The sequence below is a fragment of the Aptenodytes patagonicus genome, chromosome 16, assembly GCF_965638725.1.
Source record: "Aptenodytes patagonicus chromosome 16, bAptPat1.pri.cur, whole genome shotgun sequence".
In the NCBI taxonomy this organism is placed as follows: Eukaryota; Metazoa; Chordata; class Aves; order Sphenisciformes; family Spheniscidae; genus Aptenodytes; species Aptenodytes patagonicus.
This window is the reverse complement of record NC_134964.1, coordinates 8,725,208-8,751,882: the sequence shown is the minus strand read 5'-3', so window position 1 is coordinate 8,751,882 and position 26,675 is coordinate 8,725,208. Positions and strand designations below refer to the sequence as shown.

The 26,675-nt window shown below is 60.7% G+C and overlaps 2 protein-coding genes across 2 annotated transcripts; one reads left to right on the top strand and one right to left on the bottom strand.

Moving 5' to 3' along the window:
- Positions 1-2,361: 2,361 nt before the first annotated feature.
- RHBDF2 (rhomboid 5 homolog 2) lies at positions 2,362-14,266 on the top strand. Its single transcript, XM_076353833.1, has 18 exons — positions 2,362-2,417; positions 4,694-4,843; positions 4,960-5,084; positions 5,665-5,857; positions 5,929-6,141; positions 6,711-6,839; positions 7,230-7,363; positions 7,608-7,820; positions 7,993-8,104; positions 8,669-8,743; positions 9,172-9,333; positions 9,490-9,590; positions 10,095-10,158; positions 10,305-10,399; positions 10,637-10,712; positions 11,210-11,310; positions 11,559-11,712; positions 12,365-14,266. Exons 2-18 carry the CDS (start codon positions 4,718-4,720, stop codon positions 12,782-12,784), a joined length of 2,493 nt encoding a protein of 830 aa, XP_076209948.1. The 5' UTR covers positions 2,362-2,417; positions 4,694-4,717; the 3' UTR covers positions 12,785-14,266.
- A 1,187-nt stretch (positions 14,267-15,453) lies between these two features.
- On the bottom strand, positions 15,454-17,298 carry AANAT (aralkylamine N-acetyltransferase). The gene is made up of 3 exons (XM_076353808.1): positions 17,099-17,298; positions 16,146-16,300; positions 15,454-15,759 (listed from the first exon to the last, which is right to left on the bottom strand). The coding sequence occupies exons 1-3, from the start codon at positions 17,253-17,255 to the stop codon at positions 15,454-15,456; spliced, it is 618 nt and encodes a 205-aa protein (XP_076209923.1). The 5' UTR covers positions 17,256-17,298.
- Between the last annotated feature and the right edge of the window lie 9,377 nt (positions 17,299-26,675).

Genomic DNA, 26,675 nt, shown 5'->3' with positions numbered 1-26,675 from the left:
CAGGCCCAGGGAGAGCGATCCTGATCCTTCTCTGAGCCTCTCTGCACCTGCTGTGTGCTGCGTACATCCCCCTCCAACCAGGGCTGCTCTGCAGGGTTGTCTCCCGTGTCTTGTACGACGGTTGTGCTTGGTTGTCCCCAGCTCTGCTCTGCAGGTTGCCGCTTGGCCTTGCTGACAGTCCCTTTGCGCTGCTCGGAGCATCCCAGCATGTCCCATGGTGACGCCTTGGACAAGCCGCATCGCTTTTTCCATCGCTTTCTTCCTTGGGCGTGCTTCCTTGGGTCAGCGGCTGTCATGATTCACGCTGGGGCTGGGAGCCAGCCCTGGTCGCCCTCCCTGTGCCTTGCCTGCTTAAAGACTAAAACCTCATCCCAGTTGCCCACCAGTGCCCTGCACACACCTGCCCTCTTAGGAGGGGATGGGGGCTTCACCCACTTGTGGCTGGGGCAAGGGCAGCGTCCCTCGCTGCTGGATGTCAGGCTTTGGCGAGCTTCGGCAAACGCGACAGCTTTGAGAGGGAAGATGGTGATGGTGGGGGGATCTCTTCTTCTTATCAACCAGACCCGGTTATCCTCCTCCACCCCCCACCCATTTATTGCTACCCCACGGGTGATGGCAGTGTCCCCAGTGCATTTTCTCTCTCCCTGGAGATATTTTCCAGCCTGAAGTGACACTGTGCTGTCCTGGGACCCCTCTTCCAGCTGGAAGCACAGCTCCTACCAAGCTCAGGACGTGCTCATGGGTGCCGAGTCCCCCTCCGCTGCTGTCACCACCTTGTCCCCGCGGCAGGGCGTCTGCACAGCCGTCCCCTGCGCCAGCTCAGCATGTTGCCTCTCACCTCCCTTTCCTGTCCCCAGGGCAGAGCCGCCGTGTCCACCCCGAGCACCTGGGGACCGGGCTGAGGCTCCCTGGGGACCTGCAGCCACCAATGTCGAGGGGCAGCCAGGCTGTGCCCTGCAGATGGGGCTGCTGGCACTGGGGCTGCCAGGCAGAGAGCGATGCTCCCAGTGGCGTAGCCCTCCGTCCCAGGGCCGGGAGGGTGAAGGGGACCCGGAGGGCTGAGCTTGTCACGGGCCTGCTCTGGATGGAGGTGCCAGCTCGCCTGTTCTCACGCCGAGTGCGCTGGGTGAGAGCGATGCCAGCGCCAGAGGGGTTGGGTGCCAGCGCCAAACACGTGGGGAGCTAGAAAACGCCTTCCCAGCACCGTCCCTGGGGGATTTCTCCGGCTGGCACGGGGTAAACTTCTTGCAGGTCAGGATCTGTGCTTGGGGGGTGGCTGCTGCCCCCAACCCATGTGGCCAAGGGGACTTCAGCCCTCGGGGGCTGCTCCCCTCCTCCCCCTTCTCTCAATGCCAAATATTGCGTTAATTCACAGAGCCGTGAAAACCGCTCCGGCCGTGCCGCGTGACCGGGACGGCAGGTGCTCGCCGGGTTGTGCCAGCTCCCCCGGGAGCTGCGTCACCTCGCCCACGGCTCGGGGGAGGCCGGGTCTGGCCCTCCACCCACGCTGCGTGCGGAGCCGGTGGGGAGTGGGACCGGGCTTTTAAATCTGTTGCAAACCTCCTTCGCCAGGAAGCACGGAGGTCCTTGCCAAGGGCTGCCTGGGGTGTGATGGGAGCAATTGGGGATGGGATTTCAGGATAGGGGTGTAAAAGCAGGGCTGTGCCAGAGCACTGTGTCCTCTCGCACCTCTGAACGATGCAGTTGGGCTCCAATTTCTGTGCTCCTGGCTGTGTTGGCTCCCACCACTGAGGGCCATTCTCCAGAGCTGGAGGAAGATGAGGGTGTCCCGGGGCTTGCTCTGATCCCAGCGTGTTGCCATCCCCAGCTCTCCAGAGCAGCTGGCATCCCGAGCTCATTGCTAGCTGCCCTGGGAGGAAAACAAACAGCGTCTCCAGCTCACCAGTGGGACGGAAAGTTTTGCTTGCTGGGACTGGACCGCCTGGCTGGCGTTCTCCCAGCTTAGCAGCTATTAAATACCTCGGCTCGGCACTCGCGTTCCGTGCCCGCTCTTCGCGGGTGTCTCGCTTCCCGAGAGCTTTGCCTGGCAGCAGCGGGCAAAAATTCCCTGCCTGTCCTGCATGGTTCCCCTGCCATGGAGCAAGGTGCATCGCTGCAGGCGGCTTTCCCTCCTGCTGCCTTGCACCAGCAGCTGGTCTGTGTTCCCGGTGTCCGGCCGCCAGCAGCCCCATCCCCAGGGCCCGGGAAGCGTTAAGCTCTCCCTCCGCCCGGGATGCTCCTGCAGCCCTCTGCTTTCTCTCACGTGGCTTTTCATTGCAGCCTCTCTCCCCACCAGGTGAGGCAGGAGGAGTTTGGCCGTGCCCCGGGGCTCCCGTGCGTGAAGGACGGAGGAGAAAGGCAGGCGCGGGTGTTTGCCATCGAGACGCACTGCGTGGGATCCCTGCCACTCTTATGAGGTAGGGAGACCCTGGCGGGGACCGGCACTGGCTGAGCCCCCAGGAGGAATTTGGGAGTTGGTTGCTCCCAGCTCTGGTGCTTAACAGCAGCGAGGGGTGAGGCAGCAGCTGAGCTGCCGACAGCACCCAAGGGTGCTGCTTCGGTGCATCTTGGGAGGAGGGGAGGCAGGCAACGTGCCGGGATGCTGCCTGCGATCACAGGCTCTGCCTCCAGCAACATCTCATCTGGTTCTAGTGGCGTTTGTGTGACAGCTTCCTCGCATCTTCCTGTCTGGATCCCCACCGTGAACTGATTTATTGCCACGGCTGGAGAGGAGCAGGGTTAATTTGGGAACGAGGACCGTGCCCTGCCGCCAGCCAGGGCTGCTGGTGCCCCTTGATGGAATGGTGTTAGTGAAGCCACCGCTCGGGTTACATCTGACATTCCCCCTGCCACACACGTCTCCAGGGTCTTGCCCCGTCCCTGCCCTGCGGTACACCAGCCAACCCAGCACCCATTTTAAGCCATGCAGGGGCAGGCAGGAGCAGCAGGCTGTCACCTGGCCCAGGAGCCAGTGGAGGGCAGCAATGCCCTCTAGTGCCACCGGCTCCAGGCTCCCATGTCCCCAGGGAGCTGGTCCCACGGGGACCCCATGCTGCTAAAGCCAGGGTTTGCTTGTGGTGGGGTCTGAGGGGAGGGTTATGCTCGGGACTCGGAGTGCTGGGGGAGCTACAAAAGTGCCCCTGTGCCTGCCTCCTGCTCGGGCACGTGCTGCCAAGGAGGGGGCTGGGGGAGTGGGTCTCGATCGCCCAGCGAACTGCTTGAGCACCTTTACCTGACGAGAGCAGAGCGGGGTACAAGGCCATATGGCTGGGCTGGTTACTGGGGTCCTGGGCAGAGAGAGGGGCCAGGCCCGCGGGTCGAGCTGGAGTTTTGCAGCTAGTGGCACTGTTGGACTCTGAGCTCCAACTCGGTGGTGGTGGGTGGCAGCAGAGGAACCCCAGCGGGACGCATGGTCCCCCCCAGGGGACTCTGCTGGCCCCCTCGGCTGGAGAGGACCGGCTCCCATCTCCCCTTGGGAGCAGATCCCATGGGGATGCTGGTCCTTGCGGCCGGGCTTGGTGCACGCCGCACAGGGTGAACGCAGCAAGTGGCACCATCCCCGCGGCCACGGCTGTGCCGGGGAGACGAGGGATGCTCGTAAGACCTGTGCGAGTCCCCTGGGCGCTGGCACGTGGTCGGAGGGGGATGGGAAGAGGCCAGAGGGGGCCGTGCCTCCCTTTGAGAGCCCCTGTAGCCCCTAATAGGATCTGGGACTCACTCCCTTGCACTCAGATGGAATTACCTTTCCTGCGAGGTCCTGCCCGGTAGAGCCGGGCTGCAGAGACCCTTGGGAGGGGATTGCTCGAAGAATTAACCACCTCTTGGCCGTTAAGCTTCCCCCTCCTTGCACGTGGTGCTGGGGAGGATTCAGCCTCCCAGCCTGGCGTGTGCGTGCACGTGCCGGAGGGGAATGTCCTGCATCTCCCCTCCCATGGGGCACCCCGACACATGGCAGGTCCTTGCTCTGTGGCCAGAGGTGGCATGGGCTGCCCCAGCCCCTCTCACTGCAGCAGGAGCCATCCCCCCCATGGGGGCTCTGGTGCACCGATGTGAATTGGGTGTTTTCAGACTTTGCATGTCCCCTGCCTGGCTGCGTCCCCTCCCTTCCCACCCTGCCCTGCATGGGCGAGGTGAGCTCTTTGCAGGCCCCCCAGGAGCGCCTGTGATCCCCCCCTTGGCTCCCTCGTTGTGCCAAACTGGGGGGGGCGGTGCCCCCATGTCTGAGAGCTGCAGTTGTGTGCCATAGGCCTGGCCAGGGCTTGCAGGATTCCCCCCGTGTCTCCCGTGCACGTGCCGAGTTGGTCAGGCGCATCCTGACGGGGTGTGAAACCCGGGGGTCCCACAGGCACGTGCCGGGGTGATGGGGATGCTCTGGCCCTAGCGCTCCTGCCATCCCTCGCTCTGCTCCCGGCAGGTGAAGGGGTGGTGCTGGTGGTCCTGGGGGACTGGGAGCGAGTGGGTGATGGAAGCCCTCCTGTCCACCCGAACCTGGGGAGGGGGTGCAGGTTTTGGGGGTGCAGCAGCTGGGCTGATGATGGCCAGGTCTCAGCAGCACGACCAGTGGCACAGGGGGCTGAGGCTGGTGAGATCCCACTGGTGAGGCCCCATCTCCCGCTGGGAGCCAGCCTCTCCCCACATGTGAGCTCCTGGGGGGATATTTCTTCTCCTCTCCTGACTCGCTGCACCCTCCCAGCCTGCTGACTGCCGCCGGCCCGAGATGTCAGCCCGCGACAAGAACGGGGGCAGCCGCTCCAGCGGCAGCCGCCTGCAGAGCAAGAAGCCCCCCAACCTCTCCATCGTCATCCCCCCCCGGGAGGTGGAGGAGGATGGTGCCCGCAAGGAGGTGAGCGACGGGGAGCTGCGTCCATCCCATGCTGGACTTGGGGGGCTGCCATCCCCAGGGGACACCCCCCCCCCCCCCATGCCATCCCATCCCTAACGCCCTGCTCTGCCTTCCAGCCCTCCAAGGTCCCCATCTACCGAAAGAGCAAGAGCCTGCAGGAGCCCCGCACGAAGGGATGCGACAGCTTGGAGCACCAGCCCGTCTTCCGCCGGCAGACTTCCCTGTCCCAGAGCATCCGCAAGTGAGGGCCGGGGAGCAGCAGCGCGAGGGCAGGGCAGGCTCCGGCAGCGGCTGGGTCACCGGAGGGGTCCCTCAGTCCCCGTCGGGGTGTTGTGGCTGTGGGTACCAGCAGAGGACTTAGGATGGAGATGGAGAGTTGGAGTTCAGAAGGGAATGCCTTGGAGGGTTTCATGCAGCTCTGCTTTGACTCGCTGGTGTCTGCCTGGGGATAATCCCGCAGCAGGATTGTTTATTATTAATTCAAACCATTGTTTTGCACCTTGGGAAAATTTCTCTGCCCTGTTTATGTAGGACCTTCAAAAGCACCTTGAGCTGGACGTCTGCTGCAGCCCGGAGCTGATGCACTGTCCCGTGCAAGGTGCAAGTCTTGATGGAGTTACCTCTCCGGAGAGACCCAAAGGCTAGCGACCCCTCTGCAGCATCCCTTCCCCGACCCATAGCCAGGTCAAAACTTGCCCTGCTGCAAGCTGAGCTGAGACACCCCAACCCAAATCACCTGCCGGAGGGGATGCCTGGGTGGGATGGCGGTACCTGGGGTGGGGAGACCGGCTGGGTGACAAGCGTGCCCATCGTGTGTCCAGGGGCACGGCGCAATGGTTTGGCGTCAGCAGCGACTGGGAGGGGAAGCGGCAGCAGTGGCAACGCAAGAGTTTGCAGCACTGCAGCATGAGGTACGGCAAGCTGAAGCCTGCCTACCGCGACATGGAGCTGCCCAGCCAGGAGGTGCCCTCCTTCCAAGGCACCGAGTCGCCCAAGCCCGCCAAGATGCCCAAGGTAGAGCTCGGGGTGCGGGGTCCGGCTCTCAGCCTTGTTCTCCCAGCACTGACACCTCTTCCCTCCTCCAGATCGTGGACCCGCTGGCCAGGGGCCGTCCCTTCCGCCATCCTGATGAGACAGACCGTCCCCACACGCCCCACCATGTCCTGCCCCCGCTCACCCCCGGTGTCGTCTCCTTGGCGTCCTTCAACAGCATCCGCTCTGGCTACGGCCGCCTGCCACGCAGGAAGAGGGAGTCCGTCGCCCACATGAGCTTCAAGGCGGCCGCGGCCCTTCTCCGCGTAAGTTTTGGGGACGGGGGGGGCATCGTCATCTTCCTGACCCGGGTTTCAGCTCTGTCCGTCACCCATCGTCTTTGCTTCTTGGCTTTTTGCTTTGCACAGAGATTGCTGTCTCTCCAGGGTGGGTTTGAGGGGGGATGTTGGTGGTTTTTAACCTGAGCTCTGCTTAAAAAGAGAAGTTTTGGTGAAAACTGGACATCCCTAGAAAAAAGCAGCTTCTGAGTTTCACTGCTGAGGAGCCAGGAAGCTTCTCCAGCAGCTTTCTAGCCCCTGGGGAGCCCTGGGCAAGCCTTGGGGACAGGTTTGTGGGACTGAGACCAAACAGGATTCAGAGTTCACTTGTCATGCTGGCTAACATGGTCATGGACCAACGCTGGCTCTGAGGAGCTAAAGGCAGCATCTGCTGCCGGCTCCTGCTGCCTGCCCTTCCCACGCAGTGGGATATGGTGGCCGGTTGGGATTTAATCCTTGCCACTCAGCTTTGGGGAGGGAAACTACGAGAAACCCTCAGTGCTGCAAAAACTGGAGGACGTCTGGTTGCTTACCCTCATTTGCTTCCCCTGCCAAAGGGACGCTCTGTCCTGGAGCCACTGGCTCCCAAGCGGAGGAGCAACAAGAGGAGCTTCGTGTACCCCAGCTTCATGGACGAGGACATGGTGGATGCTGCCGATACCCTGGACTCATCCTTCTTCAGTAAGGCAAGCGCTGTTCCACGCCGGCCACCGGAGCGGGGAGGGGTCCCGGTGCCCCTGCACGGGGCCTGGACATGGAGCGGGGCTCTGACGGGGACCCCCATGTCGGTGCTTCGCCCTGCCTGGGAGCAGGGGCATTGGTGGCCACTGTGCCCAGCGCTACAGAGCCCTGGTCTCAGTGGTGCTCCTCGGGGGTGGCCGGGAGGGACGCCACTATCGTGGGCACGTTTCACACCCTGTGACGTGCAGTTAATGGGATGTCAGTGGGGATCACCCCCTCCCCAGGCTCTGGGGCCAGGTGGAGCCAGGCGTGGCCTGGTCATGGGCATGCTCCGTCAGGGGGAGGTTTCTCACCCATTGCACACGTCCAAGAACACGTCTCCATCCTCCTTCCAGATGGACATGCACGACGAGACGTACTCCATGCCCGATGATGTCTTCGAGTCGCCGCCTCTATCGGCCACGTATTTACGCATGCACCCAGTGGGGGAGGATGCCAGGGCGTCCCCCGAGGTGGAGCAGCCCACCCCGTGAGTACCAGCTCTTGGTGGGTGCTGCCCCTGAGGCTGCCCAGGTCCCCTGCTGCAGTCAATGCCGTGGGGCACTGGGCACTTTTGGCATGCACCTGGGAGGATGAAGCCAAGAGGTACCCCAGCCCTCATCCCAGGCATCCTCATCCCATCCAGCTCTGGATTATGGCCGTGGGGTTGTACGTGGGGGATTTCTCAGCTGGCTCCTTTCGACAGCTGTGATGGGTTTCTCCTCTCTCTGCAGGCGGGAGGGTGTCCGGCTCGCTTCGGCCTCCACCAGCGCCGGCCCGGCTCCCCGGCGAGGCAGGCGCATTGCTTCTAAAGTGAAGCACTTCGCCTTCGACCGCAAGAAACGCTACTATGGGCTGGGGGTGGTGGGGAAGTGGCTGAACAGGACGTACCGCCGCAGCCTGAGCAGCATCGTGCAGTCGCAGCTGGAGATCACCGACAGCCACCGGTGAGGGGGGGACTGATGGGATGGGGATGGGCATGGGACTTCTCGGGGCTCCCCAGCTGTAACTCAGATGTGTGTCCCCCTTGATGCTCGCGGATCAGGGCTTGGGGGACTGCAGCGTCCTTTTGCCCAGCCATTCTTGAGCTGCTCAAATTTTGGGTCCTTTCCTCCGCAGGCCATATTTCACGTACTGGATCACCTTTGTCCACATCCTCATCACCTTGCTGGTCATCGGCACCTACGGCATCGCCCCCATCGGCTTCACCCAGCACGTGACGACAGAGTTAGTAAGTTTAAGAGCTACCAGCCAGGGCCGTCCCCTCCCAGCTCTCCGGTGACATGTCTGGTTCTGAAATGGCAACTAGCTAGCTGCTGAGGAAAGCAAGTCTGGTGTCTGGGGGGTGCCTCCAACACCTCGGAGGCGTGATCCTCCCTCTGGGGTTAATCCTGGGAACCTGCAGCCGGCTGCGTTGCTCCCTTGGCACCCAGGCTGGAGAGAAGAGCAAGCATCCATCTTCTTGGGGGGACCGTGACCACCAGTGTCCCATGCTGTCATGCTCTCTGCTAGGGCTGAGAGCATTGTGGGGTGCTGCTGGCTCATGCTATTTGAGAGGCTCCATTAAATAGCCAGGGCAGGGGGTCCACATGTGCTGGCTGAGCAGCGGCGTGTTGCAGCGGCATGCGTGCCGGCAGCAGAGCTGCTCTCCCTCCCATGTTGCTGGTGGGACCCAGCAGCCCTTCCCCTTGGATGAAGGGGGCTGCTCAGCTCCCCACGAGCAGAGGGAGAGGGGGCTGCACCCCCACACCGCCGGCCCCCTCAAGCGGGAGCTGACCCTGGCCTGGCTCGGCAGGTGCTGAGGAACAAGGGTGTCTACGAGAGCGTCAAGTACATCCAGCAGGAAAACTTCTGGATCGGGCCCAGCTCGGTAAGGGCTCTGCCGGACCCCGCCCCCCCCCCGGCACGAGGCTCTGCCCTCCGCCGGCCTCTGCTCCCCCTGCCCTGAGCCGAGGGGGGTCCCTGGGGTGTTTCTCTCCCCAGGGGGAGAGCTCGACCCCTCGTCCCAGCCTGCTGCCCCGGGCCCTCGGTGCCCCCATCCCTCTGGGACCTGCTGCCCAGTCCCAGCCCAGGCTGGGGGCTCAGCAGCGCTTCTCAAAGCTGCGGCATCGTGGTGGGATGGTCAGAAGAGACCCCATCCCCTTCCCACCCACCTTCTCCCCATGGGGGTAACGGAGACTCAGGGCTATCGCCTGTGGGGACCCCCTGCCCCTGCTGAGCTCTCCCCGGGGGCAGCTGGAGGGAGGGTAGGTGTGGGGGAGCCATGGAGCATCCCCTGGACTGGCATCTCCCTCCCAGATCGACCTGATCCATCTGGGAGCCAAGTTCTCCCCCTGCATCCGGAAGGATCAGCAGGTGGAGCAGCTCATCCAGCGCGAGCGGGACCGGGAGCGCGGCTCTGGCTGCTGCGTCCAGAATGACAACTCGGGCTGCATCCAGACCCTGCCACAGGACTGTTCGGTGCGTGCCGCCACTGCCGCGGGCACCGGGAAGCGCTGGGGATCCCTGGGGAAAAGGGGGAAACCATCTCTGCCCTGCACGACCGCAGGGCAGGATGCATGTGGTGTCAGAGCGGTGCATTTGCTGCCGCATCCTCAATCTCTTCATCTTCCCCAGGAGACACTGGCGACGTTCATCAAGTGGCCGGGCAGCAACGCGCCAGCCGTGGGCTCGGGTGAGAAGCGGACGTCGGGGGCTGTGTGTCACCAGGACCCCAGGTAGGAGTGATGGCTGGGGAGAGGCGCTGCTGTCGCCCAGCTGTATGCAGGGCACAGCGGAGGTGCTGCGTGGGGCTGTGTTTCCAGGTTGGATGCCTTCAATGCTCTTGTCCAAGGGGCTGTGGGGGGCTCTTGCACGCCGTAGGAGAGTGATAAGGAAGAGGGAATCAGTGGGGAAACTGAGGTGGGGTCTGTCCTAAACATAGGCAGCAATGGGTGACGCCGTTGTCTTGCGCTGGCCCCTGCCTGCCCTGCTCCGCTGGGATGGGTGATGCTGCAAGGGGGCATCGATGGGGTCATCCGACAGATGTGAGTGCCGCGGGGTTCACCTGCGGAAGGTGCTGCTGTGGGGTGTTGTAGGACACCAACGTGCAGGATCCCTCCCAAGCCAGGGAAGGGGGCAGGTCCCGGGCCTGTCTGTGCCCAAGGGGGGTTACTAGTCTGCAGGGAGGGATGTGCTGGGGGGGACCCGTCCTGACCCCAACCCCCACCTCCTCCCACCAGGACGTGTGAGGAGCCGGCGTCCAACCCACCCCACGTGTGGCCGGATGACATCACCAAGTGGCCGGTAAGAGCCCGGTGCCACTGCGAGCTGGGTGGCACTGTGGCGGCAGCCTCCGTGGGAGGCGTGGCGGGCGACAAGCCAGGCACGGGGGCTGTGGGGAGAGCCTGGGGCCAGACCCTGACCTTGGCTCCTCTCCCTCCTGCTCGTAGATCTGCACCTACGAGACCAAAACCAACCACTCGGGCTTCGCCCACATGGACTGCCAGATCAAGGGCAGGCCCTGCTGCATCGGCACCAAGGGCAGGTGGGTCGCAGCGATGGGGGCACCCAGCCCGGGCTCGGCTCCCCCCCTCTGCCCCACTGCTTGTTGTTGCCCTATCGGTGTCCGGAGCTGTGCCGAGGGGAGAGGGAGGTTACAGAGCCTCAGGGGGGTGGGAAGCACGGTGGCGGCAGGACCGTCCGCCAGGAGCGGAGGGGGATGCTCAGGGGAACAGGGAGCGAGCCCTGCCCCGAGCGAGCCCGCTGCCTGCCCTTTGCTCAGCTGCGAGATCACGACGCGGGAGTACTGCGAGTTCATGCATGGCTACTTCCATGAGGAGGCAACGCTCTGCTCGCAGGTGAGCAGGGCCAGGGACACGGGACGCGATGCTAGCAGCCGGGTCACGCGTTGCCGTGCTGATGCCAAAGGGTTTTATAGTATCCCGGGACATGGTTGGGATGGGTGTGAGCAGGGGGAATGCAAAGTGCAGGGACTTGCCCAGCTATCGGCTGGACTCCTGCTGCCGCTGCACGCCCACCTTGCTGGTGTGGGGCAGGAGGAAGCGTAGGACTTGAGCCAGCTTCACCCAAGCAGCACCGGTGTCCTTGGGAAAGGCGCGTTCCGGGCAGGAAAATGGCCCTTCAGCATCTGCTGGGGCACTGGGGATGCTCGGTTGCTCCCTCCCCAGCACCTGGGCAGTGCGAGTGCCCCACACCACCCAGGGTCCTCCCCCCCCACCCCCAGCTGACACGTGGCATCGTCAGCCACGCGTCCCTGTGAACCATCCGTTGCTCCCTGCGGCTCTGGGGTGTGGGCCGAGCCCCCGTCACCCCCCAACCCTGCCTGCCTTTGCAGGTGCACTGCCTGGACGAGGTCTGCGGCCTCCTGCCCTTCCTCAACCCGGAGGTCCCCGACCAGTTCTACCGCCTGTGGCTGTCCCTGTTCCTGCACGCTGGGTGAGCTGCGGCCCCCCGCACCCCCAGGGGATGATGGGGGTGACTCAGGACTGGAGTATCCATTGGGATGGTCTGTGATCCCCGATGGGTTGGGAGAGAAGAGGGGAGGACACCCCCGGACTACAGCGACACGTGCCATCGGTAGAGGGTGTTTTGTAAGATGTCTCATGCCCCGGGGCAGCGGGTGGGAGGGCTGGGCAGGGGCTCTGGCAGAGCAGGGGTCTCTAACACAGGGTCTCTCCCCCCAGCATCATCCACTGCCTGGTGTCGGTGACCTTCCAGATGACGGTGCTGAGGGACCTGGAGAAGCTGGCGGGCTGGCATCGCATCTCCATCATTTTCATCCTCAGCGGCATCACGGGCAATCTGGCCAGTGCCATCTTCCTGCCGTATAGGGCAGAGGTGAGGGCTGTGGGGGGGACTCTGCCCACATCACCCCGAGCCCAGCCAGCTCTCCAGGGACCAAAGGACACCCCTTCCCGCCCCTGTCCCAGCAGAGGTTTGGGGAAGGGGACTGCAGCCATCAGCACAGAGCTCTCAGCCCCCGGCAGGTTTTGCTGCGGTGGGGTGGGAGGCTGGTGCCCCCGTGGAGGGGGGGGGGGGGGGGAGGGGCCTCTGCCCCACGTGTGGGTTCACACATGCCATGTGTGTCACGTGTCGGTGTGCGTGCGGGGTCCCTGGGCGGGCAGATGGCTAATCTGCTGGCAGTGGAACTCTGTCAGGCTTTAAATGAGATCACGCCGAGCGCCCTAATCCCCCCCGGGGGTGCGTCGGGATGGGGCCAGGGGGACTGTGGCCTGGGAGGGGGTGACGCTGCCTGGCTGCTGAGTCACTAAAAGCGCTGGTTCTGCTGAAACCGTGCCGGCGTGCTCCCCTCCTCTTCCTCCTGTGCCAGGGCTCCCACCCCTGAGCCCTGCGGTGGTGGAGTGCAGCCCTTGGAGGATGGCAGGAGCCAAATGCATTTTGCAAGGGGAGGAGACGGTCCCTGGGGACATGGGGACATGTCTGGGGTGACGTACGCAGAGTCCGGCCGTGACTTCCCCTATCCCTGCAGGTGGGCCCCGCCGGGTCCCAGTTCGGTTTGTTGGCCTGCCTCTTCGTGGAGCTCTTCCAGAGCTGGCAAGTGCTGGAGAAACCCTGGAAAGCCTTCCTCAACCTCTTTGGCATCGTCCTCTTCCTCTTCGTCTGCGGCCTCTTGCCATGGATCGATAACATCGCTCACCTCTTCGGCTTCCTCAGTGGCCTCCTCCTCTCCTTTGCCTTCCTGCCCTACATCACCTTCGGCACGGTGGACAAGTACCGCAAGCGAGCCATGATCATCGTCTCCTTGCTGGTCTTCGTGGGGCTTTTCGCCTCGCTGGTGGTCTGGCTCTACGTCTACCCCGTGAACTGGCGCTGGGTGGAGTATCTCACCTGCCTGCCCTTCACCAGCAAGTTCTGCGAGAAGTACGAGCTGGAGCAGGTCCTGCACTGACCCCGCCGGCGGGGACGGGGCTGGGAGAGGCGCTGGTGGTGATATTTTCCATGGGGTGGGTCTTCACCAGCCTGCAGGAGACAGTGGCTGCTCCAGGATGGGGCAGATCCCAGGCACGGCTTCATCCTCAGGGCTGGTGGGTTTGAGCTCCCCCCTGTTAAACGCTGGGGATGCAGTGGGGAGCGGGGCTGGAGCCAACCCTGCCCTTTGCACCCCTTTGGGGCTGCCTCTTGGTGCTGAAAAGCCATAACTGTTTTGGGCACTGACCCCGGCTGCTACCTGCGTGGGGAAAGGGCCGAGGGAAGCGGGATTTCGGTGTGTCCACGGCCAGGCTGGGCTCCCAGCCCTGGGGCTGAAGTTGCCAAAGTCTCCTGCCTGTGGTGGGCCCTGTCCCACCTCCATGCCGCCATGAGCTGCAGCTCATACTGTGAACATGACCCCCTTTTTTGCAGGGGCACTCTTTTTATCCGCAGCTCTTTAGGCAGAGGGCTTCCCCTGCTTTGGGCTTCCCAGGGCCTCTGCTGTGGCTCCGAGGTGTTCAGAGCTAAGCTTCGAAGGTATTTTTCAGTCCTGCTCTCGCATCTGATGCTCCCCTGAGGCCGTGGAAGGAGGTTTGTGCTTCCCCACGTGGGCTTCTCACTGGATGGAGAGGCAGGACTCAGCATGGGGGGGCTTCTTTTCCCCTTATTTCAGTGAAATTCCCTTTTTGAAAGCAGAGAAGCAGCACGTACCATCTTTGTAGTGCCGTGCTGGGAGGCAGGCATGGAGAAAAACACCCTGGGGGGTTTGTGTGGCTGCTCCTGAAGCCCACAGACCCCTCGGGAAGCCATCGGTGCTCCCACCTTTCACTTCTGCCTCGAGTCCGTGCTGTTACCCCTTTCCCTTTTTCGAAGTGTAGAGACGCAGGTGGCCCTCCCCACCTCAAATGGTGCTGGACAGACAAGAGAAGCACAGGACAGGGGCAGTCACCAAGGCTGCACGTCCCTGCCTGCCCCCAGCCTTGGGCTGCTGCTCCCCAGCATCTCCTCCTCCCTCCCACCGGCCTCAGTGTGAAGGCAGGTCCTTCCTGGGGTCCAGGTGACTCCGCTGGGCTGGTTTGGACCCGGGCTGGTGCCGGGCTGTCTCTCCCCTGGTATGTATTGCTTTGGTGCTGGTGGGTCTCAGCGCTGTTAAATGGGGGAAGGTGTGAATCCCCTAGCCGGGATGTCCTGGAACGAGTATTCAAGGGCTGGGAGCTTGGCTCCCTCTGTCCACAACCGCTCTCCAGGTGACCCCAGGAGCTCTGTGGCACCTGCATCCCTCCCTGCATCCCTCCCTCCACCACGGGCCAGTTTTCAGCCCTGCTCTGTCCCTCTGGTGCTGCTCCAGCCAAAGACAGACACTTCACCTCATTTGTCTCTTTTTGATACTTTTTTAAAAAGCTGTGGGTTTTTTCCCCCCCCCCCTTAATAAATTTCTACCTGTATTTAATGAGCCGCACAAGGCCTCTTCTCCCTTCTTGGGCACGGGGACGCGGCACTTTTAGGGTGTTCTGGTTGTTTTGGTGATGGCATGGCAGGGAGAGAGGCAGAGATGGGAGTGCCTGGGGCCGGTGCCCTGATGTACAGGGCTGCACTGTCCCCCGGTACCCCTCAAACCCCTCCCTGGGAGGAGGACAGGGTTTGGAGGGTCTCGAGCAGAAGGGGAAGCCAAATGCCTGGAGCAAAAAGACCCACGGAGCCTCCTGACCCTGCCCAAGGGCACAGCCACCCCTGCCTGTATCCCACCCTTCACTGAATGACCCGGGGCTGGATTTGCCCCATCTCCCCCAAAGCTGAGATGCCCCAAGGGGTATTGGATGGCTCCCGTTGTGCCAGCTGGTGCCCTCCCTCTGGCTGTCATGGCGAGGTGGTGGTCAGAGCCGTGCAGGAACGCACACGGGCTGCGTAGAAAACCACTGCCACGTCTTTATTTGCTGCTTCAGAACAGCCCGAGGCCTTTGCAGAAGGCTTGTCCTGGGCCAGTCGTGGGTCTGGGGTGGAGGGGGGGGGGGGGGGGGGCCTGGTTTGGACTGGCCCCCCAGGGAGGCTCAGCAATGTGCGGCTGGGGGTGTGCTCCAAGGGGTCTGGAAAGATGTCCACAGGCAGGGGGGAAGCTGCCAGGACCCCTGCCTGGTCTGGGGGCTGCTCAGGGAGGGCTTGGCCGTGGTGTGCTTCACTCGTGGTGTTGGTGTCAGCGGTGGGAGGGGGTGCAGGGTTGGGGGGCACGTGTATGTATGGGCTCTGCTGGCTGTCTCGGCAAAACGTGGCTGAGAGCCCTTAAATCAGCGGAGCCTGCCCCAGCTGCTCCTAGGACAACGCCTTTCCATCCCCGTGGGGCACATGGCCCTGCAGCCTGCCCAGGCTTGCCAGCCCAGCCCTGGCTAAAGCAGAGCCCGGGGGGCCAGTGCTTCCAGCGGGGCCAGGCCAGAGATTTCTGTCCCCAGCCCTGTGGGGCTGGGATGGGACCGGGCTGATCTCCTGGCTGGAAGGCAGATGCGGCAGAGGGAGTAGCTGTAGCCAGGGCCAGCCGGGGAACATGTATAGCCGTGGCGGGGATGGAGAGGGGTCACAGCCTCTTATTTCCCCCCCACCCCCAGCCTCTCTCCGGCCCCCCCCCCCTTCCCCCAGCAGGGCTGGACGGGAGGAGGCTCAGCAGCCACTGTTCCTGCGCATGAAGGCATGTCCCCGGACGGGGTGCTGCATCTCGATGAAGGCCAGCTCCCCCACTGTCACCTCGCAGGGACCCAGCGCCTTGAAACCGCACTTCTGGTAGAAGGGCACGAGGAAATCTTCGCACATGAGCAGGGCGCGCCGGGCGAAAGGCAGGCACCGCAGGTACTGCAGGTACCGCCACATGAGGATGGAGCCCTTGCCCTGCTGCCGGAAGGTGCGGTGCACGGCCAGCACGTGGATGTGCACTGCTGTGCCCTGCGGCTTGTGCAGGGTCAGCGCCGCCTGCCGAGGGGGGAGTGGGGGTTAGTGTGATCAGGGGGTCCCATCCTGTATGTGTCTTGGTTCCCCACCCCAATGAACCAGGGTCCACGTCCTCCCCCAAAGGGAGAAGGGTCCCAGTGCCATCCCCCTTCACCTCCCCCCGTCATCCCTGCAGGTTTTTAATTTTAAAATGAATGTTGTGGGGAATTACTGAGCATATTTTTTAACAGCATCAGTAAAATTAATTAATGAGAAAGTTCCTTTCCACCAGAGCAGCCCTGTAGCAAATAGTCTTAGGAGAAGATTGGTAAGTAGCCTCAGCGCCCCAGGGAGCTTCTCCTCGTCCTCAGGCTCTGGCAGTGCCTCTCTGAGCACGCAAGCCGGGAAGAACATGGTCCGGCTCTTACCTGGCTGAGCCTGTCCTGGTCCCAGAGGGAGCCGATGATGAATGCCACGAGCCGCCCTTCTTCAAACCAGCCGAGGGAGAGCTCCGGGCACAGGTTCAGAAAGTGCCGGATCTCGTCCAGGTGGAGGGGACAGTCCCCAGAGACGGATATAAAGGCTGGAGGGAGACGGCGGTGAGCACAGTGAGGGGGACCCAGACAACCCCCCGGCGCTGATGTAGGGGTGGGAAGTGGGATGTGGTGGGGAGAGATGGCATGTGTCCTGCTGCCTACTTGGCCTAAAGGAGCTCTAAGGGACAGGATGGCTCCCGGGGGCAGCTCTGCTCCTCCAGAGGCAGCCCCCCGCAGCCCAGGGACTGGCTCCCCGCTCCCATTGCTGATTCCAGGGCTACAGCAGCGGGTGCTGAGATGACCCCTTCCTCCTGGCATCTCCCCGGCTGCCCTTGTCCTTTGGAGAGGAGGGAGAAATGGGCCGGGCGAAACTGAGTGAGGGGAGCTCAGGGTGCCTGGGATGGAGGGGAGGAGGGAGGTTGCTGCGGGGTGCATCTCAAAGTGCCCCTGTGCAATAGGAGACTGAGCATGGTGTCCTTCCTCCCACCTTCCCCCTCTCCTGTCCGCTCGCCTCTGGCAGGGCTGTTTCAGGAGAGCTGCTCCCCACTCGCCTGGTCCTGCTCTGGGATCGCCTCCCACCATCCCCACCCCGGGCAGCTGGGTGAGCTGGGGGCTGTGGTTCTCCACCTCCTTAATCACAGCCTCCCCCACCTCGTTAGGGAGCCCGTGGTGGCCTGGCCACAAGTCACGGTGGCTGGCTCCCTCCCTTATCACCCACGAGGGCATGTGCGGGGGTTTTGCCACCACGGTGTGCCCCCAAGGAGCACGAGGGACTGGTGGAGGGAAGGGACAGGGCATCTCCAGCCGATGCCACCAGGCAGGACCTCCCTGGGGCAACCCCTTACCTTCCCGCTCGATCTCGAACACGCTGATGGCATCCTCGGGGCTGAGGCAGCGAAACTCGCTGGCGGGCAGCGTGTGGCGGCGCTGGCCCCCAGGCGAGCTTTGGGGGGACCTCAGTTGAACGGGCTTTAGGAAAGGCAACGTGCTGAGCACCGACATCCTCCTCCTCCTCCTGCCCTGCTTCCCACCGCTTCCTCTGCTCAGGGCAGCCTCTGCCGGCTCCCAGCCCCAGCACGGCACCCTTTATTTCAGCCAATATCCTCCAGCACTCTTAGCCGCCGAAAATACCTGTTGATGACACACAGGATTAGGCTGCTTGCCACCCTTTTCCTGTATGTATGTGTGTGTATATATATACAGCGAATACCCGCCCACAGTGACCCCATTGCCGGTCTGCCGTCGCTGTGAGCTGGGGCCAGTGCTTGGGGACCGGCAGCCTGGCACCAGCCGCAGACTGTAGCAAACCCACGGCCCCAGGGACCAGGGGAACAAAAGCCCAGTGATCTGCTAGGGGCTCCAGGTGGTGGGACAGAGCAGGGACAGGGGCTGTTAGAGCTGGAGCAGGGGGAGCAGGCATGGGGCTGAGCATCCTGCCCAACATCTCCCAACTCATGGCAAAGCCAGGCAGTGGGACAGGCAGGAGAGCCTTGGGGCAAGTCCAGCCACTGCCCTGGGGACAGGCAGGGTGGGATGTGGCTGCAGGAAGCCAAGGGGCTGCAAAATAAGCCTCTCTGGGTGAATGCTCCCTGCGACCCCCTCACGTTTGTGGTGCTGCACAGCTGTATGCGAGCAAGAGGTCAGGGCCAGGCCACTGTGTATGCAGCGTGGTGCCCTGGCATACCCATACCCGGCAGCCAGAGCTGCCTCCCAGAGACAGCCTGAGCTGCCAGGATTTACTCCCTTTCCCGGCTCACTCAGCGGGTAAGTGACAGAGCTTAGCCCCTGTCAGGCTTTTAGGTCACGTCCACGCTCACAGACAGAGCTGAGAGGGGTCCAGGGCAGGACAAGTGGGTGCCTGTGGCCACAAGCCTCGGGCATCCTGCCTGGGTGAGGTGCCCCCAGGCTTTGCCCCCTGCCCCAGGAGCTTCAGGCAGCGTGATCCCACCGGGCACAGCTCGCCTGGGGACATGCCACCCGCTACGTGGGACCCCAGACCCCTCGGTTCCCCCAGGAGGGTCATCGGCCCCAGAGCTCATCCGGCAGCACCCGTCCTCCACAGCCCGGCCAAATCCCTCAACCTGGATCAAAGCCTGTAGCTTCAATCTGCCTCTGGTTTCATGTACGAGCAAACCGAGTTAATAAATCCAGAGAGAACCACAAACTGAGTGAATAACTTTGCTAAGCACAGGCAGAAATAATGTGAATTGCTCCCGGAGCCATCCATTCGTTCCTCCCTGCTCAGCCCAATATTCAAGCAATTTGCGGAGAAGCCAGGTCATTTTTGATTATTGTTTGAGAGGTGCTGGCTTTCCCTGCTAATTATAGGCTTGCCTCCAGCTAATACGATTTATAGAAACAAAAGCATTACCAGCACAAACATTGCGCAGGGCAGAACCAGCGCAAGCTGGGAATTTTCCATCCTGAAATGCCGAGGGCTGGGTGCTTGAAACGCCTATTTTATCCAGTCTGAGGCAAGACAGGGTGTCGTTGTGATTTATTTTCAATGAATTGCTAGTTTGGCAGTGGATATGTATCTAAGGGATCGGGTCCATCAGGGAGAGGGGGGTTTTTTGGTGGAAGAATTATTTAGCATCCCCAATGCTGGTTCTATTCCCCAAGGACTAACTGAAATGGTGCTGGGAATGGGTGGTTCACGCTCCCGGGAAAAATGTATGAGGGAAGTAAAGGGGTGGCCGAGCTGGAGGGGAGAGCGGGGTGCTGTGGGATTGTAGTGTTTGTAGAGCTTATCATCAAATCTCCTGGAACTCCTCATCCTGCTAACGGGATTAGGGGCTCATCCACCTGGATAAATCCCAGAGCAGGCAAGAGAGTAGGCTCTGGGCAGCTAGAAAATGCAACAGTGGTTTGATCCTGGGCAGTGCTGAGCGCCTGGGGCAGGTTCTGGGGATGCTGCTGGATCAGGCCCAGGGATGGCTGTGCGGGGATGCCAGAGCACAGCGGCCAGATAAGTACGGCCTCGGGCAGGGCTGGCGTTTCAGCTGCCGTGGGAATTATGGAGTGGGAGGTTTCCTCACCGATAGCCGCTGTTAGCCAGGTCACTGTCCAAGAGCAAGTCTTTATCCCAGATCATACAAAGGCTGTGAAGAACTGAATACTGGAAAGTCTCTACGGGGACATCCACAGAGTTGCGGGGAGGGGGGGGGGGGGGCTGTTCAAGACCTCTTGTGTGCGTGGCTGCTCAGTTCCCATTAGAGATGACTGGGAAAGGGGAATCAGATCCCTCCAGCTATTTTTAGAAATTTCCTGAGACCCCAACCAGCAACAGCCCAGAACAGAAGTTGGTGATGGGGAAAGGCTGCTCCTTAGCTTGTTTTCCTTGTATTTTTTTCCCCTCCAGCATTTTATTTCTGGCAACCCAGGTTATACAGCTGGAGGGCTGATATATTTGTGGGTTTTTTTCTGGAAATTACCTTTTTGCTTTGCTTCTTAACTCCCTGCAGATGCAAAAGTCTTCTGCAGGGAGGATACATACAGCCTGCAGAGTGCAGAGAAACCAGCCGCCCTCCCCAGCCCGTCCCCAGAGCCAACCCTGGGCCCTGCATGGCCATGGGGGTACCAGCAGTCCAGTTACACCTGGGAAGCATCCGAGCTGCAGAGGTGAAGGAAACTTGCCCCAGGTCACAGAGTAAGCGAGAACCAGAGTGAGAAGGAAAATCCTCTCTCCCTGGCCATGCTTCACGGCCAGTCTTCCATGCTCTAACACAGTCTCCTGTATATCGTTCAAGTCACTTATACCCCAGGCTAAATTTTGTGCTGTAGCTCCTTGCCAGAGCTGCCTGAGATGAGCCCGATATATTTGTGTGTATGCAGCAGCATACCGAAAGCTCCCTCTGTAAATTTTTCCCCCACTTGTGTTTGTGCACTAGAGATCAAAGCATCCACATGGTCCATAGAGATGCTCACATGTAAATAGACGAGTCCGCAGTAACCCCCTAACGACATCTTTTTATTATGTTATGAATGTCTGCCTGGATTTGGAGCTTGAATTTTTAAATGAGTTGGTAGCAAGGAGTTATTCACCCAGTTTTGAAGCCGAATATTCTTTGCAAAAGAGCTCGAGTTCTTCCCACACCCCGAACACGGAGGGTTTCAATGAGAAGAGTCCCTACTACACCCAGGTTTTGATATCATGTGTTGGAAGTGTAGGGATGGGACAGGGGCTGTGACGAGAGTCACGCTCTTACCTCCACCAAAGTCATTCTTCAGGCAAGCTAAGATCCATGCACCAACCTCCCTCCCCTCTGGGGCAATTCCCCACATCCTGGGATACTGGGGCTGGCAAGTCGCAGTGGCCTCGGGACCACCAGCTGTCCCCAAAGCTGTTAGTACCACCAGGATGCAACAGAAACGTGGGTGCTTACCGGACGGGGACCCCGCGCCGCTCCTCTGCCCGGCTGGCTCCAGTGGTACTGCCTCGCAGCTGGCAGGAGAGGAGGACCCGGGGTTTTGCCTCCCCTCCTCTGTCTGCTGCACCCTCTGCAGCCCTTGCTTATATATTTGTTATTTATGGAGCACGTGATGACCTCCTAAGGGGTTTATAACCCCGATGAAAGACAGGGAGAAGTGAGAGGCTTTAAGGTGACAGGCCAGCAAAAGGATCCCATCAGGCTTTTATTTTTTTTTTTTTTTTTCCCCTGACGTGACTGCCTGCAGAGGGATAAAGCATTTAGCTGATTGCTCTGTGCTGAGTCCCGGCTGCGGGCCAGGCAAGGAGAGCAGAGGACTCAGCTAGGAAAGGGGAGCAACGTACTGTGCCTGATCCAGACCTCTCTGACAGCGTCAGGAGCCCGTAGGAAGCTGAAGGCAGCCCTGCCGAGCGTGGATGAGCTTTCTTTGTGCTGAGGATGGGGAGGCTGCTGGCCGTGCCAGGCGTGATCATCCCTTGGGCTTGAGCAGCGGGGAGTTTCTCAGGGGAACTGGCTGGCTTCTTGTAGGATGGGGGGCCAGACCTAAGGTTTCTGCCCCGAGGAGCTTACTCCAAAGACCAAGCATCTCTCCCCCACGCAGCCCGCAGTCCCTGGGAGCTATTACGGAAGAAACTGGATAGGCAAAGCCAGCACTCTTTGTCCCCGTCAGGACGTGTAATAAAAGGGGGATTATCCCAGGCATGAGCTCCTAGAAAGGAAATGACTGGGAAGGTCAGCAAAAATAATAATTAAAAAATGTTGGCAGCATCATTATCATCATGAACCAGATGCAGCCCTAAAGAAGCCCGGAGCAGGAGGCAGAGCTGGCTTTGCTCCACCAGACACTTTTCCAGGGGAACTCAGCACCTGCTTCAGTTTCCAGCCATGGGCAAGTAACCTGGGGCTACACCCTTATCTCCCGCTTTTAAGTTTTTTTCATGGAATCAAAACAGAAATACGACCCAGCAGCTTTCTGCTCTTCAGAAATGGCATTTCAGAGCAACTCCCAGCCATTAAAACTGAGCCCAGCGGAGCACAGGCTGGCCCGTGGCTGGAATAGTCAAGCAGGGATGCTGCAGTCGGTGGTTTTAGCTGGGTCTCTCTCTGCTCCTACACAGCTGCAGAGGGTCAAAAACTCCATTAAACAAGAGCCACAGCAATGTGCTGAGATTTACGTGTTTAGCAGCTCTCTCAGCATCTTCAAAGAGCCCCGAGCTGTCACTCCAGCCCCGCAGCCAGGCTGCTCCCTCCGTTGGGGTGCCTGCTCAGGAAGATGGCAATTATCTCTGCGTAGGATTTGCAGTGAGGGGCGACACGTGGGAGGCAGATGACTCAGTATTTGTCCCTCGCTCTGCCTGTACTTGGGAATGAAGCAACACACATGCAGCCCAGGGGCTCCTCAGCTGTGCCACACTCTGCCTCTGTCCCCGCTGCAGTGCCCAGTTATCCAGGTGCTCAGGGAGATTAAGTTTCTTTTGGTGGCTGCAGCCTTCGCAGTCCCTTGGCCTCAAGGGGCAGGGTCTGCCATCACAGGGAATGCAGGGAGCACCAGGGTCCCCCCCCTGTGTGGCACCATCAGGGAGGTTTCTCTCCCAAACTCACGTAATTACTCACATAATTACCAAGCTGGACACTCTACTTATATCCCTGTTTTATGCCTTCCCCTGGCTTAGCCATGGGGACCCATGCACCCAAGAGGGTGACACTTTTCTCCTGGCAGTGGCATAGCAGGGGTGGCAGCAGGGCTCTGCTGTTTGGCATTGCTGCAAGGTCAGCTGTGGGCTCTGATTTCATTCTCCCTTGTCTCCTGCCTTTTCATCAGCTGCCGCAGACTGGCAGCGTGCGAGCGCTCGTCGTTGCTGTAACTTCACAGCAGGATGCAGCTCTTTGGACATACTCGGTATTCTCAGCACTTGCCAGGCTGGCTAACTGCTGCTTTTTTATCCCCCAGTGCTCCCCTCTCGTGTTGCCAAGAGCAGTTCAAAATCGCCAGCAGGTCCTGTGAAGCCAGCGTGCCTCCAGCCTCTCCGCTGGAGCGGGGCATTCAGTGAGGCTTAGGAGCCTGCGAGCTGATGCTCTTTTGAAATAGCAACACAGGGCTCCTATGGATGGTGGCCAGACCCCAGCCCCAGGCTCTAAATAGACCCTAGAGGGGCTCGTTCTGCTCTGTGCTCTGAAATGTTAATATATATATAAAATATATATAATATGCAAATATACACGTATATGGATTTCCTCTGGCATATTCCTTTTGGCCCATCAGTGCAGCTGATGCCTCTTCTGTGAGGGCGCAGGGCTGACTCCCTCCGCAGACAGTCACAGGGAGCTGGGGAAGGGATGAACGGATGCTACCTCACAGCTTATTTGGGATTCCAGCGAGGGTCAGGGGAAACAGGCTCGGGAGATTTGCTGGACGCACCGGGACGGGACAAAAGATTGCCACATGCTACGTCACTTGCTAATATTTCTGTTCCCTGATGTGATCAGGACACAACGATTCCTGCTAAGCTATTTGCCTGCGCAACGGCGATAAAGTCCCAGCCTGTCCCTGCGGGAGGGTCTGGAGACATTCCCCGGGAACCGAGCCGCAAGCTCTGCTCCGAACCACTTTCTCTGAAGGCACCAGCTCTTCCGAGCAGCTGGTAGGGGTGGTACAGGAACGCGCGTGCCTCTGCGAAGCAGCAAAAGAAGAAAATATTGGCAGGATTGGCCAAGGAGGAGTTGCACAGCGGAGCAGAGGGGTGCTGAGAGCTCCAGAACCCCAGACCGGCGGGCTGACCCTGTCTGCAAGCGCTGGGGCTGCCGAGCAGAGCTTCTGCTCCTCCGGACCAACAAACCGGTGCCGTCCTCTCCCTCCCGCCAGGCCGGGAGCCGCCGGGCCGGACCCTGCGCGGCGGCGGGAGGCGGCAGCCGCCCACGAGGTGGCACCAGAGCCCCGCCGCAGCCCGGGCACCCGGCACCCTGCGGGCAGCCCGGGACCCTCCGGGCACCCGGCAACCTCCAGGCACCCGGCACCCTGCTGGCAGCCCCGGCAACCTCCAGGCACCCGGCACCCTGTGGGCATTCTGGTACCCTGCGGGCATCCCGGTACCCTCCGGGCACCCGGCACCCTGCAGGCACCCGGCACCCTGCTGGCAGCCCCGGCAACCTCTGGGCACCCAGCACCCTGCGGGCAGTCTGGTACTCTGCGGGCATCCCGGTACCCTGCAGGCACCTGGCACCCTGTGGGCATTCTGGTACCCTGCGGGCATCCCGGTACCCTCCGGGCACCCCTGGCAACCTCCAGGCACCCGGCACCCTGCGGGCATTCTGGTATCCTGCGGGCATCCCGGTACCCTGTGGGCAGCCCCAGCACCCTGCAGGCACCCCGGCACCCTGTGGGCATCCTGGTATCCTGCGGGCATCCCAGTACCCTGCAGGCATCCCCGTACACTGCAGGCATCCCCAGCACCCTGCGGGCACCAGGGCACCCTGCAGGCATCCCCGGCACCCTGTGGGCACCAGGGCACCCTGCAGGTATCCCCAGTACCCAGCAGGCATCCCAGTACCCAGCGGGCATCCCAGCACCCTGCAGGCATCCCAGCACTCTGTGGGCACCCCAGCACCCAATGGGCACCCTGGTACCCTGCAGGCATCCCAGTACCTGCCCCTTAACCCCCACAAGGCCCATGCAAAGGTGCCTCATGAAAGGTGCCCCCAGCACCAGCTGGGTCCCAAGGAGGAAGAACAGGTCTTACTTTTCACCAGTATCTTGGTGCAGAGGCAGGTAAGGCAGTTAGATCACACAAGCAGCTTGCTTGCAGGGAGGATGTTCTCCAGCAAAGAGAGTAAAGGCCGATGCTTCCCGAAACAGCCTAACACCAGGAATCGTCCCTAAACAGGGCGAGAAGCTGGTTGATGTGTGTCACTTTGCAGAAGTCCTGCGTGTTCAAGACCTCCTGCTGAATCAATCTCATCCTCAAAAAAAAAAAAAACACCATGCACGCAAAATGCTTCTTGGGTTTGCCTTAGTATTTTGCAGGGTGGTCTGACTTGCTGAGGTCCCTCAGTGGAGATCTGAACAGCCTGGCTTGTTGAGTAGGAGATGCTCCTTTTGACACCCAGGGACTGTGACGTGCCCAAAGCACGTCAGCATTGTGGCAGTCCAGGCCCCAGGCTGTTGTGTCCTGAAAAAGCGATGAGTTCTCCTTCAGTGCCACTTCCTGATGGAAGCACATCAGAGCCCCAGCTGGGATCACAGTGCAAAAACACACCCGGCTCAACTCTTGCTAACGAGCAAACAGCCCTGACTTGTCCCTATTAAAATCCCCCTGCCGTGAGCCTGGCTGGTTGTATAATGTGATTGTTTGCATGGCTATTTGTGGCTACCTGAAACCCCACCGCTGCTCTTCAGCATGTAATTGCTCTGAAGAGGGACAGTTTCCATCTACACACACGATTATGCCCATTATGTGTATTTATATTTTATTAGCAGCTGTTACGATGTACATTAAGGAGATGATGAGAAGCATCACCATGCTGGATAAAGCTGTGCTTTGAAACCTTGAGAAGAACATGCCGGCAATTCCAATGGAGCCAGAGGGCACCCTCTCCCCATCCCAAAGGCCTGATCCTGTTGCCACAAAGGCACAATTCTCCCTGGCTTCAGAGGGATGGAGGCCTGCACTTCGCCCCCGGTTCCAGGTGGGCTGGCTGTATGCCCTGGGGAGATGTGCCGCACTCCCCCGCTCCAGCACAGTCATGGTCGGAGGGTGAAATCCTCGTGCTGGTGGCATTCATGTGCTGCCTTTCCACTCCCCGCCTCCTCCGCTTTACAGACGTCGTGGCTTGCAGACAGAGGTCTGTACTCCCAGAAGCACATCCCTGTAAACAGCTGTATAGCCACGTGGCACTGAATGGATATTTCAACTGTCTTTCCCCAAGGGAAAGCTATTTTCCCACTCAATGGTCCCTTTTAGTTCTATTCGGTTCCTTATCCCTTCGGTCCATGCTGAGAAATGCTCCAGCAGGGAACCACATCAACACGATACCACTCTCATCAAAATGATGCTGTAGCAAGCGATTAAATGCTGGCGTGGAGGTTGGGCTGACCTGGGGCCTGGAGGAAGGCAGGCCCTGAGAGTGCTTGCACCTCCTCCAGCTCCCTGATTTGGAGGCAGGACGGGAATAGTTTGTATTTCACCATCACTTAGAGCATCCTGCTGCCCTGCCGCCCACACCTCGGGATAGCCGAGGAGCCAGGCAGAGCTGAAATGCCGGCCGGCTCTCAGCGCATCCCTCACCCACACACCACCTGTCTGCCCCAGCCTCCTCTCAGCTGCTTCCCAGGGTTTTAGGGCCATTTGCAAGGTTGGAAAATCCCAGCAGGCCTGAGGAGAGGGTCTCTGCTCCCTCGTGGGGTGGTGAATCCCAGAGGTGAGCATGGGCAGACCTTTATCCCGACTGCTTTTCCTAAAAGGAGAATCCTTGGAAGGAGCAGTGGTAGCCAGCTGGTTGATCTAACCGAGGCAGAGCAGCCCTGCGTTGGTGGCAGGGAGAGGGAAAGAGTCAAAACACTGCTCTGCCGCTCCTGGGGTTTTTCCTGCACCAAAACAAGTCAGGCATTTGGGGCATTTTCCTGATATTCCAGCCAGCGCTGCCCAGGTTGGGAGATCTAGGGAGCGAAGAGGCAGGATAACTTTGGGTAAAGGACAGGCAGCAAAGGTTGTTTTGGATTCCTTTAAGCCCTTCAGCTGCCAGAGCAGCAGGACCCACTCAAGAAACCATTTTATTTCAAAAATCCCTGCAGATAGAGGGGGAAAAAAAACCCCAACATTAAAGTCACTGAAGCCAAATATTTGCACACCCTAATGAGGGCTTCTAGCAGCCATAAAATCAAGACCGGGCTTTGCTGTCGGCTGGAGAGCACCTCCCAGCAAAGGGCAGTGCCGGGTGCCAGGGTGGACCCCCACCCCATGCCCAGGGCGGCCGTCTCAGTAGGGCAGGGAGGGCC

What these genes read in the sequence shown, in the direction of transcription:
- RHBDF2 (XM_076353833.1), top strand. Translation starts at nt 4,718, where the DNA reads ATGTCAGCCCGCGACAAGAACGGGGGCAGCCGCTCCAGCGGCAGCCGC. An exon ending in AGCACGTGACGACAGAGTTA is followed by an intron (nt 8,105 to 8,668) that starts GTAAGTTTAAGA and finishes CTGGCTCGGCAG; the next exon opens with GTGCTGAGGAACAAGGGTGT. An exon ending in TCCCTGTTCCTGCACGCTGG is followed by an intron (nt 11,311 to 11,558) that starts GTGAGCTGCGGC and finishes CTCTCCCCCCAG; the next exon opens with CATCATCCACTGCCTGGTGT.
- AANAT (XM_076353808.1), bottom strand. Translation starts at nt 17,255, where the DNA reads ATGTCGGTGCTCAGCACGTTGCCTTTCCTAAAGCCCGTTCAACTGAGG. An exon ending in GTTCGAGATCGAGCGGGAAG is followed by an intron (nt 16,301 to 17,098) that starts GTAAGGGGTTGC and finishes GTCTCCCTCCAG; the next exon opens with CCTTTATATCCGTCTCTGGG. An exon ending in ACCAGGACAGGCTCAGCCAG is followed by an intron (nt 15,760 to 16,145) that starts GTAAGAGCCGGA and finishes CCCCCTCGGCAG; the next exon opens with GCGGCGCTGACCCTGCACAA.